This window comes from Procambarus clarkii, chromosome 85 (assembly GCF_040958095.1).
Source record: "Procambarus clarkii isolate CNS0578487 chromosome 85, FALCON_Pclarkii_2.0, whole genome shotgun sequence".
NCBI classification, from domain to species: Eukaryota; Metazoa; Arthropoda; class Malacostraca; order Decapoda; family Cambaridae; genus Procambarus; species Procambarus clarkii.
This window is the reverse complement of record NC_091234.1, coordinates 19,597,830-19,620,125: the sequence shown is the minus strand read 5'-3', so window position 1 is coordinate 19,620,125 and position 22,296 is coordinate 19,597,830. Positions and strand designations below refer to the sequence as shown.

The 22,296-nt window shown below is 41.3% G+C and overlaps 1 protein-coding gene across 1 annotated transcript; it reads left to right on the top strand.

Moving 5' to 3' along the window:
* The first annotated feature begins 2,393 nt into the window (after positions 1–2,393).
* Positions 2,394–21,675, top strand: LOC123746680 (mitochondrial 2-oxodicarboxylate carrier). Its single transcript, XM_045728352.2, has 8 exons — positions 2,394–2,633; positions 5,664–5,765; positions 6,585–6,790; positions 10,964–11,014; positions 15,229–15,320; positions 17,540–17,720; positions 18,614–18,795; positions 21,200–21,675. The coding sequence occupies exons 2-8, from the start codon at positions 5,693–5,695 to the stop codon at positions 21,321–21,323; spliced, it is 909 nt and encodes a 302-aa protein (XP_045584308.1). The 5' UTR covers positions 2,394–2,633; positions 5,664–5,692; the 3' UTR covers positions 21,324–21,675.
* The last annotated feature ends 621 nt before the right edge of the window (positions 21,676–22,296 follow it).

Genomic DNA, 22,296 nt, shown 5'->3' with positions numbered 1-22,296 from the left:
TCCACATCCTCCAGCTTAAATTTAAGTAGCTTGTCTACAACTCTTTAAATAGTGTATAATTTGTTTTAAGATATTGGGACCAGGATAGGCTGGTCCCAATCAACCAAAGTCTATAACTTGCTTTTAATAACCAGAAAGATAAAAATTGAAACACAGTAACAATTAACAATATATGTGTAACATATGTTTACGTGTAAATATTTGGTTGATTAGACACAAAGAGATTAATAAGTTAAAGTATGGTAAGAACATTGTTATTTGCTTAGCTAAATGAACTAGAGGGTTCAGTTCCTGAACCGATTATGTGCCTCTGTAATCCTTTACACCACCGCCCACGGGATGGGTATGGGGTGCATAATAAAGAAATTGAATTGGTAAGGAGAATATAATGTTAGGAACACAAGAGTCGTCTTGGGTAGAGGAGAGGGAAGGAATTTTCAGGGAAAGTGTGTCAAGCCATTACAATTATATAGCACTTGGAAGAGATCATGATAAGGATTTGGGATGAGACTGGGAAAGGAATGGTGCCCAACCACTTGAACAAGTTCAAGTTCAAGTATGTTTATTGAGATAAGCAATAAATACATCTCAAAGGGATGTAGTATAGTAGCTTAGGCTATTTCTACCCCCCAAACCACTTGAACGGTCGGGGATTGAACGCCGACTTACATAAAGCGAAAGCGTCCCTGTACCGTCCACACCAAGTGGTTGGGCACACCTTGGGTAGAGTTATGTGTTGACTGATAAAGCGAGCAATGGAGAGGTCTTCACTGAGAGACGTCGATCTAATGAAAATCGATCAGACTTGTTGGACAAAATAATTTGGTAAGTTTGAAAGTTTATAAACTGGGAAAAGGGGGAAAGCAAGGTGGGAAAACTGGAAACTTAGGATGAGGTATGAAGGTATAAAAACGTTTAGCATGGAGAGTTCATCTTTTGTTCCAAGTAGCTGAATCTAAAACTAGAGTTCATCGGTTGCAAAGTTACAGCCCTGCTCCTGTGCCAGGTAAGTCCACCATGGGCTCACCATAGCCCGTGCTACTTGGAACTTTGTGTTCCCAGTAGCAGAATCTTAAACAACAACATAACAAAGAGTTCATCTTCAGAAGAACACAGCTGTTCTTGAGAAAGTTCAACACCGGACAACAAATATCATTCCAGAACTAAGTCAACCCTCGTACCAGGAACAGTTGAGGGCCTCAGGGCTAACACTGCAAGCCAGACATGACAGGGCGGATCTCATCGAAACTTTTAAAATACTGAACAATTTGGAGGATGTTGATCCAGACAATTTCTTCAAAAGGTCAGATGTAACACAAACAAGGAGCAACAGTTTCAAGCTCAACAAGCCACAATGTAGGACTGAGAACAGGAGATGCTTTTTCACCCACGGGGTTATAAAACCATGGAACCGCCTACCCGCCGAAGCTGTAAATGCCAAAACACTTTAATTGTAATTTCCAACTGGAAAAATTCATCAGGACAAATGGGGACCTTTGACAAACCGCCGGTTTCCTGTCCTTGTCGAGGCCACTAGAGTGTTAGTGGCCCTCAGGTAAATTCAGGTAAATATGCAGTACTAAGGGCCCGGGTTCGATTCCCGGTCGAGGCAAAAACAAATGGGCAGTTTCTTTCACTTGATGCCCTATTAATCAAGCAATTAATAGGCACCTGGGAGTTAGACAGCTGCTACGGGCTGCTTCCTGGGGATGTGTGGATGTGATTGATTGATGAAGATTAAGCCACCCAAGAAGTGGCACGGGCATGAATAGCCCGTAAGTGGTGGCCCTTTTGAGCCATTACCAGTATCAAGAGCTGATACTGGAGATCTGTGGAGGCGCGACTGCACCCTGCGTGACGGGAGATGTCTCCCGGACCAAGTGGTGGTTGTGTGGATGTGTGTGTGTGTGTGTGAAATATATGTAGTAGATATGATAGGGGAAAAATAGGTCGCGAGTTACTTAGACATTAGCTATTTAGACATTTAGTACATTAACATTAGCCAACCGACAGCTAGAAATGGGGGATCCAAGAGGTAACAGGTCGATCCTGCAGGTAGAAATAGTAAATACAGTGGACGAGAGGGGGATATAGGGTATACATGGTCACCCATCCAGTGTCAGTTAAACAGTTAAGTATAGCCATTTACGCTCAAGGTCGACTTACGCAATAATCAGCTGTTCGCTTGTTCGGATGCTTGGATAGAAACTTTAGTAATATGTTTCTTCAATATAAACCTGTATCTATATACTTATAGCGATGTGATATTTTTATTTAGACTAAATTATATAGTAATGAAGTATTTTTTAATAGGAAAGTGCAGCCAGAAACATTAATAATGACTTATGGAAAAATATTTTCCACCTGCTGGGAGAAGTTTGGGACGACGCGGTACGTGAATGGTTTTTAACCACCGTGAAAAGGGGACAGAATGTAAACTATTTCTTCAACGTAAACTAAGTATATTACCCCAGCTAGGGCCTCACAGGGACCTGTATGGTGAGGATGATGCCGGCGACACGCCCAGCCCACCCTACCATGACAAGCAGGAGGCTACTGGCTGTTGCTAGGGCTGTAGTGTGAGAGAATACACCTCTGACATTAGCTGTTTACGGCTACCTTTTCTCTCTAAGGTATTTATGGCTATTTTTACATTGTTACACTAGTAACAATGTTACATTGTTACAGCTGTTGTTGACTGTCTGATATAACACCTTGCTACAATGGACGTTTTCATGTTACTTGATATGTTAGATTAATCACCTGTGACATTTACGTGAATGTAAAAATACCAATCTTGTGTAATCTCACCAATCCATTGTACTTTGTGAATAAATTATATTTTTTATTTATATATATATACAAGAGTTATTGCATTCTTGTACTTCATAATTATTCCATTATGATTCATGAGTAAAGTTTCGCCTGTTCTACTTTCTCTCGTAACTGCAAATTTTATTTTTATTTTTATTTATTTTATTTATATACAAGAAGGTACATTGGGTTTGTGAGAATACATAGCATAGTACAGTAATTGCACTCCTGTAAGGCCACTAGTACGCGCAGCGTTTCGGGCAAATGACCTCGCCGCCCCCCGACCTTAATGATATATTTCCCCTGAATATACCCAAGGACTACTAACACACTATCTTGAGGTTATCTTGAGATGATTTCGGGGCTTTAGTGTCCCCGCGGCCCGGTCCTCGACAAGGCCTCCACCCCCAGGAAGCAGCCCGTGACAGCTGACTAACACCCAGGTACCTATTTTACTGCTAGGTAACAGGGGCATGGGGTGAAAGAAACTCTGCCCATTGTTTCTCGCCGGCGCCTGGGATCGAACCCAGGACCACAGGATCACAAGTCCCGCGTGCTGTCCGCTCGGCCGACCGGCACTAGTGGCATTGACTAGGACAGGAAGCTGGCGGCTTGTCAAAGGTCCTCCCCCCCCCCACATTTGCCCTGAAGATTTTTTCTAACTGGATTTTAAAATTCAGCGAAGTTTTTGGCATTTGGTTATGTCTTATTTATGATTATTGTACTGTCATATTTGCATGTTATAACATATTGGTAAATAAACATACTTGCTATAGTTATAGTGATAATGTCTGGCTATATTTGATTATGTCTTGCTATTTGTTAGCATTGGACAGTGGATATTATAGAGGTTCAGAGTTTTCTGAAAAAAAATGTTTGCACTGCTAGGGTGATGTTCCCTATGTTACATAATTCAGTCTTTCAGTTTTTTTTTTTTTTTTTGAGATATATACAAGAGTTGTTACATTCTTGTACAGCCACTAGTACGCGTAGCGTTTCGGGCAAGTCCTTAAGCCTATGGTCCCTGGAATACGATCCCCTGCCGCGAAGAATCGTTTTTTCATCCAAGTACACATTTTACTGTTGCGTTAAACAGAGGCTACAGTTAAGGAATTGCGCCCAGTAAATCCTCCCCGGCCAGGATACGAACCCATGACATAGCGCTCGCGGAACGCCAGGCGAGTGTCTTACCACTACACCACGGAGACTGCTAAATATTGATATTAACAGCAACAACAGCACTAAAGTTGCCTATAGAAGTTTCATTGTGCAGCCTAAAGCTTATCTTCATTGTATCAAGAGGTGGTTTATTAATGTTGGTTAGAAGAAATGTGGGGTAATGGTCTGTGGTCCTATCAGTGATTATCCCTGAAGTAAGTGGAGAGGTTATGTTAGTACAGGTGTGCTCAAGGGGCAGTCGTATCAGTAATTCTAGTAGGTTTAGTGATTAAGATTATGAGCAAGTAGGAATTCATACAGTTAAGGAAACTAGCAACTTGAGGGTTATCAGGCTCAAGGGGCAGCTCCTGAGCAACCAGGAGGCCTGGTCGACGACCGGGCCGCGGGGACACTAAGCCCCGGAAGCACCTCTAGGTAGCCTCAAGGTAGGTTGTCAGTATTAAGATCCTCTGAAAATATTAGTTGGTTTTTATTAAGTTTGTTTGCTAGTATTAGATTTCTAAGGTTGGAGTTGAATTCAGCAAACATCAGTGTTGGGAATTCTGTAAACTGCTCCCACAGTCAGGTCAGCCTCGGCGCCCTTGACTCTGAAACGCGCAAAGATATATAAAGATATATCTCAAAGATATAGATAAAAGTAGTTCTAATTACTTTTAAGCATGTCAGTTCTTGGTGGTAGTGAAGAGCAGTACCACCACCTCTATAATTTGGTCGACAGTTGTGAATTGCCAAGTACAGTAGAGAGTACTCTACTCTCTCTCCATTGTACTCTACTGTACTACAACTGAACTCTCTAACAATATGTTAGAGTTGTGTTGTATCCTCTTTCAACCATGTTTCAGTAAGTATAATAAAGGTGAATTTGTTGTCAAATGTTTGAATTGGGGCACTAACATTATCAAAGTGTTTGCTTAGAGGTCTTACATTAAAGTTAATTACAGAAACATTATGATTGTGGTAATACATCCTTTGCTGTATAATACCTGCAATTTTGATCATTAAAGTGATGATTGGCATGGATATTTGATAAGAGGTTTAGTTCTGGGTTTATAGCATTTTTTTAAGCTTGATAGTAGTAAGAAAATAGAAAATTAATTAAATTAACTAAACAAGCAGGTTGTAGAAGTGAACTCCATATATATTTTTAAAAATTGATGATAGAAAATGTCAGGTGTCATTACATTAGACAACCGGTGGTTGGAAAGGTGGGGCTCCGAGAGCTAAAATTATATCTTACAGGCACACATATAGGCGAGTACACAATGATTTTGGATAAAATGGTGTGTGATACTTAGAGCTTTGTAACTACGTACTGTACTTCATGCGCTTTTGAATATTGGAAGGTATTTTCGAGATCTACCCAAAGTTTGCAAATGCAGACTAGTTACCTGAACTTGCATCTCAAACATTACTCCCTATTCCTTGTACAGTATGACTAACCATCCTGTGAGATGAGCATGTTAGATCTCGGCTAGCACTTGATTTATACTTTGTAATCCATTGTACAGAATGTGGTAGTGGGTCATTGCTGTGTGTGTACCTGAGCTTGTTATTTAAAATTATCCATTGCCATAGGAATCTCTAACTTTACTTACTATTTTGTTACATCCATAAATTATATACACTATACAGTATGTACTGTAATTGATTTACCTAAACCTTTTTTTCAGCATATACAGTATCTGTGACAACTCTCAGGATGTCGAAGGAAAAGAAGAGTAGTCTGAATCTGAAGACTGTGGCCTTTAATTTGGCTGCAGGAGGATCTGCAGGTACAGTAGTGTCGGCCATTAGTTCTCTTTGGTATTGTATTTGAAATTGAATGATTGTTTTAACTGGCTGACTTTCTTGGTTCCAAGTGCTTCATTCAGTGGCATGCTTATGAACAAATCCACAAGGGCCGTGACGAGGATTCGAACCTGCGTCCAGGAGTATCTCGGACACTGCCATAATTGACTGAGCTACGACAGGGTTCAGTCGATTAAGGCAGTGTCTGGGATGCTCCCAGATGCAGATTCGAATCCTCGTCACGGCCCTTGTGGATTTGTTCATTTGATGCATCACGTTAGTGTGATCTCTGTGTGTAGTGGCATGCTTATTTTGTATAGAAATTCACACTTAAGTGGCCTAGTGTTGCCAGTCTCTTAATACAGTACTACTGTATTTAGTGCGAATGTCCACTGGGGCTGTGAGGCGATGTGAACCTGCGACAAAGGCATTGCCAGCATACATACTGTGTGTGTGTGTTGGGGGGGGGGGTTTAGTAACAGTTGATTGATTGATAGTTGAGAGGCGGGCTGAAAGAGCAGAGCTCAACCCATGCAAGCGCAACTAGGGGAATACTGTAACACTGTTCCACCGCTGACTTGTTAAGTCATAGTTTTTATACTATGACTTTTATCGAGTCTGAGGTAGTACAGTGGTAGAGTATACAGCTGGCAATGCCTTGGTCGTGGGTTCGCATTACCTCACAGCCCCAGTGTATTTGCTCGTTGGTATATATCACATTAGTGTCATTTTTCTCTGTGTAACTCTATTTAGTCTAAAAATCACCTTTTGAAAATGTCTAATTTTGGTCTCTTAACTTACAGGCTTCACTGAGATATGCATCATGCATCCTCTGGATGTTGTCAAAACCAGGTTCCAGATTCAAACTACAGGTGTTCCAGGTGACCCAAACTACTACACTTCAGTGTTTGACTGCATGCGCAAGATGGCTAAGAATGAAGGGCTTTTGTCTCTCTATAAAGGTGTCTTGCCTCCAGTTTTGGTCGAGACACCCAAGCGTGCTGTTAAGGTAACTTTGATCTTTTTTATTAATATAATAAATTGGACTTAAATACTATAGCTGTAAAAGAAAAACAAATTTCAAGGCTCCAGAAGTATTCTTAGCTAATGTTTTGCCTGTATTAACTGGTTTTATGGGTGAAATTTTCTTCATATTAACTATAATAAAATGCCCTCATTTGGAAGATCATTAACAGTTTTGTATGTGTAAAAACACCTGGGTGAATTCACTTCAGACTTGAGATATACACAGGATGTGCAAATATGTGGCATGCCATATTGCTTTTGGGTGCTGTACGACCATAGTAGTAGCTTCATAGATATTTTTTTTTACAAGTTTTGGAGTAATTAATTATTTAAGGAAAAATCTTTACCATGTATTGGTTTCACTTTACATAAATACTTGTACTGTATAAAAATATTTCTTGGTACATAGCAGGGCACTGCATACTTTAGAGTTCATTATATTCACAGAAAGAATAAATATTTGGCAATGAGAATGAAATTTGCTGCTGCAAGTTTTTTCCATATATTTTACTAATGCATCAACTGAATTACTGCACCTCAAATTTGACACTTGCCTACCTGGTGATCATAGAATTCATTTTTGTCCTAGGGCTTTGTAAACTTCTACTGGAAGTTTTAAAGTTCATTGTTCTTATTGTACTGGGCATGGAGGATTTTTCTTGAATGTCTTTGCTTAATTTTTATAATTAAATCGCATTTGATTTTTTGCATTTTTGGGGAGCCGGTCGGCCGAGCGGACAGCACGCTGGACTTGTGATCCTGTGGTCCCAGGGTCGATCCCGGGCGCCGGCGAGAAACAATGGGCAAAGTTTCTTTCACCCTATGCCCCTGTGACCTAGCAGTAAAATAGGTACCTGGGTGTTAGTCAGCTGTCACGGGCTGCTTCCTGGGGGTGGAGGCCTGGTCGAGGACCGGGCTGCGGGGACACTAAAAAAAGCCCCGAAATCATCTCAAGATAACCTCAAGATGTACATAAGCTTTATGTTCATGGTGTGTTATGTGGTTTGGGGGTTTTAACAGTACAGTACTAATATATGAAGCCATTTTCTTTATTATTTGTTTTATTTTCACTTAAGAATCATTGTCTTCAGTTAACCTTTAAACTGCTGGACACAGAATGCAGTATTCAGATTTTTCTGTTGTAAATGCCGATTGTTACGCATACAATATTTTACTGTGACAGAGAAGCAGTCGGGTTATGACGTGTTACCTGAGCCTGTAATAAATGGATCTGAAAGTCAAACTAGCAAGACAAGAGAAAATGTAATTTTCTTTGGTGTGAATATAATGCTAATGAATAATTTGTACAAACATAATTTGTTAGTATAATATTACTAATTTTATGTACCAGTACATGTACAAATATTATTAATTTGTAATGCCTGTGTAATAATTAATAAATAATGTCACAGCATAGTGACATTATTTAATGCACCCTCAAACACATGTGGGCTTCAGTTGCAAAATCGGCTTTCGAGTGCAACTCCGTAAATCAATTCTTTTTAATTACTTTGTAAATGCATGAGACCAATACCATAGTAAGGAATTTTTCATTATTATTTTTCCAATCAGTTTCATACAGTATAATTTATCACATTTTAATGTACGTATGTATGTATTTTTGTTTCTTTCGCACCTGGAGTCAGTGATGCTGCCTTGTGCTGACATGCTTTGCCAGGAGCAGGTGCCTCTCATCTTTTGGCTTGGGTGCTGGAGCTTTCCTTCTTGTGGGACCATTTCATGCTCCTCTGTGGGTGGGGTGGCACCTTGTCTGGGTGTTCATGACTTGTTCTCTCCTCATTTGCAGATTGCTCCCTCTTTGGAGGGTTCTGTTTTCTGACCATATTGTTAGTCATTTGATACTGCTCCTTGTGTTGAGTTTCACATTCTGTTTAGGAGACGTACTTCTCCTTCTTATCTTCTTGAGATTATCTTGAGATGATTTCGGGGCTTTTTAGTGGTCCTACCCGGTCCTCGACCAGGCCTCCACCCCCAGGAAGCAGCCCGTGTCAGCTGACTAACACCCAGGTACCTATTTTACTGCTAGGTAACAGGGGCATAGGGTGAAAGAAACTCTGCCCATTGTTTCTCGCCGGCGCCTGGGATCAAACCCAGGACCACAGGATCACAAGTCCAGCGTGCTGTCCACTCGGCCGACCGGCTCCCAGTCCTTTGTTAAAGCATTGGTTTATTTTCCTTGCCAGTCAACTTCTGCCTTTTTGTGGGGTCCCATCCATTAAGTGTTATCCCTGTTAAACTTACAAATAATTTGCAGTATTTATGTTAAGTTATGCCCTCTTCATATTAGTGGCATTATATTATTGTGTACCTATGCATTCTTCTCTATCATGTATCAAATGTATTTTATATAAATAAAGAGTATTATTATATAATTATACCTGGTGGCTGCAATTCATGCAACAGTGGGTTTGAAGATGGATGCTGGCATTTCCCGTTTTAGGCTGTCGTATTTATTTACATACTGTACTTGTGTCATACACTTTGTCTCCTGAGTAGTGAAGGTTAGTCCGCTAACTTGCTTTCTACCATTGTGCCAGTGGTGTTCCAGCTTCTTTGTGCTCTTAACCCTCTGCTTTCACCATGTATATTTATAAAATCCTGTATAAAATCTTCCCTCAGGATTTTGGGGGTTCTGGTTCCCCTTACTTGGGTGCCGGCAGTTTATTTTCTTCCTGCTCTAGCTTACCATTGGCCAATGTACCTTATGTATACAGTCTTGGCACCTACTTCCCTTGGGTCAGTCCCAGCCTAGCTTTGTCTTTGCTGTTGTTGTACTTGTGTGTAGGCAGGTGTTCTCACGCGAGCCACCATCAGGAAGAAGCTACAAAATGTTCATGTTTCTGTTTGTTTTGCAATTATTTTCATGTTTTGTCTGAGTTTGATTCAGAGTTTGTCCTGCTAAACCTGTTATCTTATTGAACAGTTGAAGGTTTTCATAATGAAATTCAGTAGATTTGTGGTTGTGCTTATTTCTCTATAGATATTCAAATGGTTCAAAGGTATGTTATTCTAGTTTTGATATTCTCGGGCAATTAATCAATTATATATAACCATAGCGATATATCGGTTATGTTTTGTGCTCTTTATTGATTCATTCTATTGTAGAGAATACAGTATATTGATATGCCAGTAATTTATTGGGGAGGGGGAGGGGAATTTTGCACTCGTGTTCATATGGGTTGTGGAAGTAGCCAAGTTGTCATTATTTTGAGGAGTTGAGAACAGAATGTGTAGTATGGCTTTTTCATGGGTTATGCCCTGAAATTATAGGCCACTGTTTTCTAGAAGATGTGGGGGACATTGGTAGCTGCATCAGATGCAGTAACTCTTCCCAAGGAACCTTTTCATACTGTAGAGGCCTGTGATACAAAATCAAGTGTGGAATGTAATGAAACTCCTCTTTCTGAAATGATCCTCGGGGGTTCCCTCGTCCCATCAAGGAGCCACTGAAGGTCCTTCTCATAAAGTTTGATTATGCTAGAGTTTAATCCCCGTATCTTGAACACCCTCTGACCAGCAACCCAGTCATCTAACCCGGAGCAGTCCTATGAGTTTACCCCTTCTTGCAGACTTTGCTGGCAACATGTATGTGAAAGTCCTATTAGTAAGCCTTAGTGAGGCTTCTCTCTAGCAGCCAGTTTGACATGGGAGACCCTACCAGGTACCCAAAATGAAATGGCTAACATAATCTGCTAATTAATTAAAGCATGCAAATACCCTTATTGCATCAGAGTGTCTGCCTTGGGTAAGTTGAAAGGGCAGTTTCATGTAGAATTTTTGCTATACAGTATATTTCATTCATCTTGTCAAGACACAAATTCTGTGTGCTAAATGGGTTGCCACTTGCTTGCACTGAGAGTCAACATTGTGCAGTTTGATGATGTGTGCACCTTCAAAACATGTACTGTACAAGCATACTGCTTCTAGTTACAGTACTGTACTACTAATAAGTTCTAAGTTCTAAGTTCTAAGGCATAGATGCCATCAGTTTATTTAGTTTTGGTTTGAATTTTGTTATTGTACTGTAGGCGACTAATTTTCTCTAACAATTCATATGCATGTATTGTACTGTACCCAGTGATTGAGTGTTGTTAAGAGTGATGCAACAGCATGTCAAAAACTATTTTTCTTTCAGTTTCTTACATTTGAAATCTACAAACAGATGTGTGGAACTCCAACACCAACGGTGAGTATTGCTGTGTTCGTCGTCATGTACGGTGATACACTGTTTTCCTCTAAAGAATTCTAATACTAATGAACATTATTTCTCTTTGTCATAGTATTATTAATAGCTTTCTGTTGAAATGTTAACATTAGAGGTTTTTCACTGTAAAGTGTAAGCATTTAAGCTAATATTTTCCCATCAGTAAAGTACCATGCAGTTTATAGTGTTAAATGTTTATTAGTCTAGGTTATATATCTAAAAGTTTGAATAGCATCTAAGGTTAATAATGTTACCCAATAATTGCTAAGGAAGCTGTTTTGAAATACTAAACAGATACACCAAGGCTAAAGAATTCGGCATGCAACATATGTAGCTGTGGAGTAACTGTTCAAGGTTAGTTAGTAGTTGGACTTGTCAACGACTTTTAGTAAAGTAGCATAAAAAATGCTAGTAGAGTACTAACAAGTGAATTGTTCTGAAAACAACTTTGATAATAGATAGGACCCATAGTTTTTATTTGTAATATTGGTGTAGTCAACACCACCACACGTCCACTCTCGTCTGGCTGATGTACGCTTAGTGACCTGTTTCTGGCACCTTGTGTCAAGTGATTATCATCTTGTTGACAGTTATTTCAACAGTGTTTTAACTGTTATGTGAATATTTATGGATCATTGGCTTTTTTTTTTTAACATATTGTCTGCTTTAGTCATTGAAGAAAACAAATTAACTGTGTGATCACTGATCGATGATATAGCTCTGTTCGGACTGTTTCCCGGTGGTTCATTGTCTGAACCGAGGGGGTTCCATGTGGTTCTTGGCTCTTTGGGGCTGGTTGCTTCGGGTGACTTGTCGGCTGATTTCTTGTGGTTTGGCTCTCCTGGCAGTTCACGTTCGGGTGGGATGTCCAATGTCATGGCAGATGGCCTGTCTCGGTTCGTTTCTCTGTCCACGGAATGAATGGCCGATGCCAACTCGTTCAGTTGGCTCTGCCAGACGTTCTGGCCTCTGGAAGTGGATCTCTTCATGTCGCGTGGTCAAGGCATCTCTCGGTATATGTGGAGCCCTTCCCCAACTGCGAGGCCATTGAGGTTGACGCCTTCAGGCAGGACTGGGCGAGGTGGGGTTACCTGTACCTCTTCAGTTCAGCTGTTGGTCCTGGCTCGCCTGGAGACTTACCAGGGGAGAGTTGTCCTTCTGGCTCCTTGGTGGCCGGCCCGGCCTTGGTTTCAGGCGCTGCTTGCTCAGTATCTGAACCCCAGGGTCTTCCTGCGACTGCCTCTTTCAGTAGATCGGTCCAGCCCGGTACGAGGCTGGTTAGTTCTTCTCCTCGAGTCTTCGCACTCGAGTCTAACTCGAGTCTATCATCACTTGTATGGGGTGCAGGCGGCTTCGTTGTTGGTCTCCCACCTGCGTGCTTCATCTCGGCAGCAGTATGAAGTTTCCTGGTGGTCCTTTCAGTTTTTCCTATCATTGCAAAGATGTACTTCGGTCTCTGATTGGGTTGTCTTGTCCTTTCATTCGTAGTTGTTCCAGGACCATCATCTTATGCCGTGGACTGTCGCCTCATATCGTGTGGCATTGGCAGAGCCGCTCCAGCTTGCGTTCGATATTGATGTTATTTCTGCCATGACCTGCAAGCTGTCTCGTGCATTGTTTCACCTCCAGCCTACTCAGCCGTCCTGGTCTTTGTACTGGGGAGCTCTCTCTTCGCTCTCTTCTCCTCAGTTTGTAGTGATCCCTTCGGTTCAGGATTGGTTTGTCTAAGGCTCTTTCTTCCTGTTGGCATTGGTTTCTGGGGATCGGGTCGGGAAGCTTCATGCTCTCCTCCGGCGCAGGGATTTCTGCTCCTTCGGTCCTGGTGGTAGGATTGTTCGTTTGAAGTTATCTTTCTTTTCTGATGAAGAATGAGTCTGCTGCTTTTCGGTGGGGTTCTTGGGTTGTTGATGCTTGGTTAGTCAGGCCGGGTGTGCATCATGTGTTGTGTCCAGTTGCAGCTCTCCGCCATTATTTGCGAGCCATGGCTTCGGTGGCTGGGGATGCACTTTGGGTTGACCCTGTTTCCCTCCTTCCATGTTCCCGGTCTCGGGTCTTCAAGGTCATCCACAGGGTTATTAAGTCTAGCCAGCCTGCAGTCTATATTTGACATTCAAGCACTGGGTTTTTGGAGGTCGAACAAGATCCTGGCCACTCGCTTCCTTGTCAATGTCCCAGGATCTGGTAGGGCCTGCACTACATTGGGTCAGCTGTTGCAGCCAGTTGTCTTGACTTCGCATTGAGGAGTTAGGACTGACCACCTCTGGGTAAGTCCCTGTGTTTTTCCTTGTCTTTGGGTAGTTAGCTCCAGGGAGCCGATGGGGTTTCCTCAGAAAACCAGCGCTGAATGTAATGAAATGCCATTTTCTGGGTGAGACCCGGAGGCTTCCCGGTATCCCTCCCTCCCTCTGGTCGACGATGTTTTCGGATGTTTTTGACATCCAGCCTAAGAACTGCCAGTTGGATTGCCGGCGCGAGGGTCTGGTGCTCCCCCTTCTTCCCCAGGGGGGTTGCACAGACAGTGGCGCAGCAACGTGACGTCATGTTTGTTTGCTAATTTTTGTTTCAAGAGTTCTGTCCACTCGTTCGGCTTTTAGTAGCAATATTTTCACCAGAATATGGGTTTGTTTTGGGGTGCCTACCTTTCTGGGTGCCAGACCTGGTCGATAGCAGACATAGAATACTCCCAACCACACCGGGGGTTTCTATAGACCATCGCTCCTTGTGCCTCTCTGAGGGGGGCCAGATTCTGGCTCGTTTTTCCCGGTAGGCAAGAACTCCATGCAATTTGACTGATGCCAGAAAGCTAATAGTTACATATCAGTCTGGATAGTTCCGGGGAGCCTCTGGGTCTTGCCCAAAAAATGGTGTTTCATTACATTCAACTGTGTTTTTTTGGTTTCTGGCCCTCTCACAATTTCTGTTGAACCAATCCTGTTTCCTACTTCTACATCTGTTTTGATATAAAAAAATTTGCCTTTATCATATATTTCACAAAACTTGACAAATCTTATTTACTTCCTTGCCCGATAGCAAGTCCTTCCAATCAAGTTTCTTAAAGAACTTTCAGAGGTCCCCATGGTTCTCCTGAAATCAGGTTTTTCAACTGCTTCAACTTAATTATTCCCTCCTATATTATAGTGCATTGCTTACTTTGTTCCCAAAAGGACATGATCACTTTTGCCCAAGGGGTAAAGGTACTGAATGCCATATACTGTATCTCTCCGTCTTTCCTGGTGAATACCAAATCCAGGATGGAGGGAACATCCCCCTTCCCTCATCCTCGTAGCTTGTTTAACATCTTGATACATGAATGTCTCCAGCAAGAGGTTTACAAATCTGCAGGTCTAAAAGTCCCCTGTTCTAGCTTAATTGGCATCTGAGTGTGTGTGTCTCAACCCCATAACCTAAGGGTTGAACTTATGCACATGCATAAGTTCAATCCTTCAATTTTTTGGTATGGTTTTATTGTACATTATAAACTACTGTATTAGAGTGCAAGTACTAATATCTTGGATTTTCCCTTCCCTGCCAGGAATTTCTAGATTTTATGGCCATTAAGCATCTATGGCCACCAAGCATCTAATCATTGACAATTGTTTCTATTAGCAGAATTTTAATTTGAATCTCAAATTGGGATCTTTTTACAACATTTTGCATGTGTGCCCTCCAAATTTGGTACAGCATCAGGATTTTTAATTTATTTAACATACTTCGTACAGTGAAATAAAGTTTACATCAGGTAGCCAAAAATGTACGAGTGTGCATGGTGTGTGCGCATTTACACAACACTAACATAATCATATTCCATTATTTGTATCTCGAGATATTTTCCGAGTTAGATCAGTTTGTGGTAATATTTCCATCTTTGAAATATTTATTAAAAAATAAAATGCTAGTCATTCTTAAATATATACAGTGGTAACTAAATGCAGATAAAGTTGTTTAAAAGGGTAATAGTTTAAAAAATAAATGGAGCTTAGTTAGGTGCCATTTGTTAGTACTGTTTGTCAGTCTTACCCAGTGCTTTACAATGCATTTGTACACTGCATATTTTATTTGTTATGACCTCTGCATAGTGTAGGCTGCCAGTCTTACCAGATATAAATGGGAATGGTGTAAGGAGGAATTTGTAATAGATATAACATGTTTATATTTCAATCGAAAGAGTAAAAATATAACATTGTCATTTTTTCCAGACGTATTTCTTAGCTGGATTGGGATCCGGAACTACTGAAGCCATTCTAGTTAACCCTTTTGAAGTTGTCAAAGTTGCACAACAAGCCAATAGGTAAGTCTTGCATGTTCAGTTGCTTACAGTAACCCCTCAATTAAGTCATTCACTTCAAATATTGCCTTCAATGGCCATCTCTTGAGGTTATCTTGAGATGATTTCGGGGCTTTTTTAGTGTCCCCGCGGCCTGGTCCTCGACCAGGCCTCCACCCCCAGGAAGCAGTCCGTGACAGCTCACTAACACCCAGGTACCTATTTTACTGCTAGGTAACAGGGGCATAGGGTGAAAGAAACTCTGCCCATAGTTTCTTGCTGGCGCCTGGGATCGAACCCAGGACCACAGGATCACAAGTCCAGCGTGCTGTCTGCTTGGGTGACCGGCTCCCATAACTAAATCTCTCGGATGAGCCAGGTCGAGATAACCATTAACTAGAGTAAATTTTGTGTATGTAATGCTGTTTTGAAGATGAAAGATTTATCATAATGTGGAGGCCAACAGGAAATTCAATACCCACTATCAGGAAGAGGACGCCTCTACTTAAGCTTGTCGAGGTCCCCCTCCCCCTACTGACCTTGTGACCTCCTCCCTATTGACCTTCTGCAGGATGTAACTCTCAACAGTTGCCAAACTCCCAGGTACTTATTTTACTACATGGTAAATAGATATATGGTGAACAGAAGCATCAGGTGAAGGAAAACATACCCAACTATTTATGTCCCACCCAGGGGGATCAAACCTGGTATCCTCCATCACGAGTTCAGGACGTAGATCATTGTGCTCCAGGATAGTAAGTTTTGTGCTTGTATTGTGAAGTATTGACTTCACTTTACAAAAAGTCATTTTGAATATTTCTCCCAATAATAATTTTTTTCATAAATTTGTGTGGTTGTATTAACCTCCAAGGGGATTCAGAAATTGTTAATTTTCAACTGGATTCAAAATTATCTTCGTGAACTTTTTATAAAGTCTCAAAAACTGGTACACTCTTATACTGAAAATGCAAGTCCTTATAAAATAATTTAAATAAAAATAATAAATAACTCATTGTGTTAGGGGGACAGGCAGCCAGTGTATATATACATGTTAGGCTTATATTGAGGTCCCTTCCATCCAGGTCAAACTGCTGTGACCTCCCAGAATGCAACCCCACAACAAGCTGACTAACTCAAGGGGTACCTATTTATGGCTAGGTGAACAGCGGGAATTAGATTATCTTGAGGTTATCTTGAGATGATTTCGGGGCTTTAGTGTCCCCGCGGCCCGGTCCTCAACCAGGCCTCCACCCCCAGGAAGCAGCCCGTGACAGCTGACTAACTCCCAGGTACCTATTTTACTGCTAGGTAACAGGGGCATTCAGGGTGAAAGAAACTTTGCCCATTTGTTTCTGCCTCGTGCGGGAATCGAACCCGCGCCACAGAATTACGAGTCCTGCGCGCTATCCACCAGGCTACGAGGCCGCCATTATAGGATTATAGGAAATGCACCCAACCACTTTTATCCCACCCTTGGGTTCAATCCCAGAATTCCCAAATGTGAGTTGAGAACACACCAGCAGGCTGAAAAAAGAAAAAAAGACCTCACATGAATGGTCCACCAGCCATAAAAAGCTGCTCAGCAAGTAGTAGAAACTATGGTAAAAAAAAGGGAAAATAAAAGTACTGTATGTAAGTCAGCACTCGCACCAGAAAAAGTTGAGGGCCTCGGGACTCTGCTCTGCAAACATGGCACGAGTAAGCTGATGTCTCTAATCCAGGCCACTTCTTTAAAAGGTCCAGTGTAACACACACACAGGGTAACAGCTTCAAGCTCAATAGCCACAATGTAGAACAAAAACTGGTGATGCTTTTCCACCCATGACATTGCTTATACTCGGGCAGATTTGTCAAATATCGGTAATAATCTTTTATCCATTCTAACTTTTGTAGAGCAGCATTAACTGTTTTGAATTGGGTTAAATATAACAAAAGGAAAGCACAAAACCAATGTTGTCTGAATGTTTATTATACTGTATCTTTAAACTTTTCCACCAAGTTAATTAGGTATTCCCATCTGTTGTATACCAAGATAATTTGGTACTGTATCCCCATCCAGTTGTATACCAAGATAACCAGGTGTAATACTGTATTCCCATCCTGTTGTATAGAGAGATAATTAGGAACTGTATTCCCATCCAGTTGTGTACAAAAAATTCCATGTAGGTTTTGTTTAACAAAAGTTATTCTTAATAAATTTTGTAATAGTTACTTGTAAATGTAGTAAATATTTTTGTCTTCAGATCAAAGCACAAAGTTTCCCCTAGCACCTGGGCAGTTGCACGAGAAATTGTCAAGACTCAAGGATTAGGATTTAGAGGCCTTAATAAAGGTGTCACGGCCACCATCGGAAGGAATGGCCTCTTCAATATGATGTACTTCGGGTTTTTCCACACCGTCAACTCAAAAATAACTCAGCCTAAGGTAGGCCATCTTGTTACTGTTAATGTAATAGATATACAGTACCTAGTTTTCATTATAGTACTAACATGCACAATTCACTGGTAAAACATTGTTATATAGTACCTCCAAAGGATACCTGATCAACCAGGCTGTGACTCATACGTCAGGCTGCGAGCAGCCGCGTCCAACAGCCTGGTTGATCAGTCCGGCAACCAGGAGGCCTGGTCGACGACCGGGCCGCGGGGACGCTAAGCCCCGGAAGCACCTCAAGGCAACCTCAAGGTAAGGTAGTAATTACTGTATATGACTGCACCATCACTGCTATCCCTCCTACCTGGCAGCCTTCTAGCTGACTTGTTGGGTGTGTTCTCAATGTTATCATTCGCAAATGGTAATAAAAATACGGCTATCATATTTGTAATATTGAATTTCCTTTTCTGGCTTACTAAACACTCTCTCTCCTGCATAAAAATAATATTTTGTCAATTCGTTCCCAGGTATATATTATTAACCACTGTGTTGCGCCGGCCAAGATATCTTGTTCTGAGAGTTGTGCTATTTTTTTGAATTAAACTATATTTGAATGTTTTTTAATGTCTTCATCACTCTTTGTGTTTTGAAATGAAAATGGTTGAATTTGGAAACATTTTGACATTAACTTTAGCTGAACATTTATAAACGCAACAAAAATATGTCCTTAACAATTGCACCATGAAGTTTTTGCCAAAAACAGGTGCGCAATGCAGGGGTTAAACTATTGTACTGAGTAACATAATGGATGTGGGATTGTTGGATTAAAGTGTAGGTTACATGTATGAGCTGCTGCTGCTGCTTGTAGGGGTCAATAGGTCTATTGCAAGTATCTTTATTGTTATGATTTAAAGCTTGCCTCTGAATTGAATCTAACATTGCAGGAGAAGTGGCAACAAAACCTTCAGAAATTCTTCATTGGGCTGGTGGCCGGTGTACTTGGATGCTTGATCAACATTCCCTTTGATGTAGCAAAGAGCCGTATTCAAGGACCACAGCCTATTCCAGGAGAGATAAAGTACCGGACAACATTTAGATCCATTTCAATTGTTTACAGGGAAGAAGGGTGAGTGGATGATGGACTATTGTAGGTTATATGTTGGTAAGCTACAGGTATCATACACTGATCAGTGCCATACTATTTGGTGCCATTAGTCAGAGTTCTATTGGCCTACTGAGGACCAAGAGCCAGAGCCTGGCCACTCAGAGAGGCGCAGGTGCTATGAGCACTTTACATTTAAAGTTAAACATGCTTGCCACCAACCGGGAAAGGCACGCAGAAAGATAGACAAAACTAAGACACACTACTGCATAGTTAAAATGGAGACTGCAACCCCAAAATTGCCAAAAGAATTCCCCCCCAACAATGGAAGCAAACCACTAGAATTTCATGAAACTAGCGCCTGCTTGTTTCCCATCTTTTTCCTTGTTTGGGGGTAGGAGGGAGGCATAAAGGGTCAGCTGGCACACGCCACATTCAGTTCTATTCTGATGGTGTCCCACCTGCAGTATTTTTTCTGGCAACAGTATTAGGTCCTTTGGCAGTTTTTTCGCCATTTTTTCTCCTTGTCATTGTTCTTTGGTTTCCAAGCTGATTGCTTTGTCCTTTCTCTGCCGTTTTGGTGCTACATAGCCTTCCTGGCTTGGTGCCTTCTTTGATAATTACTTGCTTCTAGGCCGTTTCTCAATTGACAGCTCATGCCGAATACTGTTGCCTCTTGTTGTGCGCCGTTGGCAGAGCTGCTCCATCTTGCGTTCAGGGTTGTCACTTCTTCGTCCCCATTTTGCAAACTTTCTCGCACTTTGTTTTTCCTCCAGCCTTCTCATACACCTATCTCAAAATATGGGAGGGGGCCTGATAGCTGAGAGAATAGCACTCTGGACTCGAATCCTAGGGTTCGGATTCGATTCCTGGTGATGGCAGAAACAAAAATGGGCAGAGTTTTTCACCCTGATGCTCCTGTTACCTAGCAGTAAATTCTGGGAGTTACAGATGCTACGGGCTGCTTCCTGGGTGTGTGTATGGGGAGGGGGGGAAGGACAAAAATTAGTAATAGTTGATTGAATGGCAGTCGAGAGGCGGGCTGAAAGAGCAGAGCTCAATCCCCGCAAGCACAACTAGGTGAATACGCCGCCTGAGTCAGCCTGGTCTCTGGACCGGGTTCTTTCTTTTCTCTCTTCTGTTCATTTTATAGTAGCTCCTTTGGTCCTCATTTCAAGGCTTATTTTTGTTTTCTTTGGCCTCCAGTTGTCGGGTTGGTGAGCTTCATGCTCTTCTCCAGTGCCGGGTGTTTTGCTCCATTATCCCTGGTGGCCATATTGTTTGATTGCAGCCGGCTCCTTCCTTTCTGGCAAAGAATGAATTGGCTGGCTTCCAAGGGGTCCTTTAGGCACACGACACGTGTGTCGAGGTTGATGGGTTGATCTTCGAATTGATACTTGCAGTGCTGCCTCCTCCCTGGTAAGTCAACGGGGTAATCTTCCCCCCCAGAAAACCACCAGTGGATGTAATGAAATGCCGGTTTCTGGGCGAGCCCTGGAGGCTCCCTGATACCCCTCCCTCCCCTGGGCATTGGTGTGTCATCATCATCATCATCATCATCATCAGAACTGAATGTGGGGCGGGCCGGCTGACCCTGTACGCCTTCCTCCTCCCCACAAACAATGGGGGTGGTTGGGTAAACTAGTGGGTACTAGTTTCACAAAAGTTTGGTTTATTTTCATTGTTGGAGTTCTTTTGGCAATTTTGGGGCTGCGGTTTCGGTTTTAACCATGCAGTGGTCTGTTTTGGTTTGCCTGTTAAGATAGGGAAAGATAGACTGGGTTCCTTCCCTGGTTGGTGGCAAGTATGATTAACTTTAAATGTGGTGTTCATAAGCCAGAGAGCCACTGAGGGGCTCTCTGGCCCTTCAGAGGTGCAGGAAGCACCTCTCTGAGGGGCCAGGTTCTGGCTCGTGGTCCCCAGTAGGCAAATAAAACTCTGCGACAGGCACCTGGCACCTGGTGGTAGGGCATTGGTCAGTGCCCTACTTCTTCAGGTTCAGGGAGCCTCCGGGGCTCACCCAGAAATTGGCGTTTCATTACATTCAACGCTGGTGTTTTGTGTGAAGAACCATTTCTTTATGTATTGCACTCATGTCATTATTCATATGAACATTAATTTTTAATTGCAGTATATGGTACTCGGTTAATTTTAAAAGTCAACAGAAGGAACAGTTACATTTTTTAAACAGATACTGTATATTATTTGTAAATATATTTATTTCATCTTCTGCTTTTGGATTTGATGGAGGGGGGGGGAATAATAAAAAAACAGAGGCATTAGGCATTTGCTCAGTAATTACATCATGCACACAATGTAGCCTCGCACAAAAGCATTCACCATTGTAAATATTACTGGTATATACCCAAACAAATTTTCTTTCAGTTTGATTACTTATACTTTGCACTAACTTTCACATTTCTTGCAGATTCCGTGCATTGTATAAAGGTTTGGTACCCAAGGTGTTGAGGTTAGGACCTGGTGCTGGCATCATGATGATTGTATATGAAAATGTCCACAATTATCTTGTTAAGAAATTCCCTGATGATTAAGAAGATTAATTTGATCAAAAATATCTTTGCTCAAAGGATGACAATTAAACCAGAAGATTGACACACTACAAGGACAGATGCTGTAGGCATTTCATTTGTGTTTATCTTTATCTCTTGTATACAATCACCCTATATATTTGATACAACATTTTGCAGCTTCATTACACTCCTAAGAATTATGTGAATACTTGTCTACCTCATTTTAAGCAGGCAAGAGCCATTTTCCATCTTATTCATGCCTTCAGGTTAAGGATTTTTAGAAAATTTATATTTAAAATTATTTATGGTTTGATAAGCTGTTTAATTTTGTACTGTATAATGCACCACACATGAAATAAAGGTACTGCAATACTGCTAGAAACTAAATTGATCACTACTCAGAGAATGTCACAGTAAATTGGCCGAAAACAAATAAATTGACCGACACACGAAATGAAAAGAAAGTGACAATGTTTCAGTCCGTCCTGAACCCTTATCAGTTTTGTTTCATGGTACTGGAGCATGATATTGTTGAGAAACCTTCATAATAATTTTAAGCATTAATTCAGAAAGAAATACTTAGAATTTATAATTTAGATACTAAATGTTTGCCTCAAGCTAGAAGGAAAATGCAGATTACATTATAAATGTACTTTGTGACGATTTGTATAGATGGTTTGAGACGTGTACACTCCTACATCGCCCTGATGCAAGCATATTTTATACCGTTTTCACTTCAAGATTCCTTCCAAAATACTTTCTATATTTACAGTATTGTATTGCTACCAAATATTTACCAATTATTCATTTTTTGTATGGTGCAAGGCAAATGCAAATTGCATAATGTATTTTCTGTGAATAGTTGAATGTAGTGCTGGAGGCTACTGTTGATACACCACGCTTGTGGTGATCAGTACAAAATCTTGAAAAGCATTTAATGTTTGATTAGAGATAAAAGTTGTACATTTCTAATTTTGGTCACAAAATGTTCATT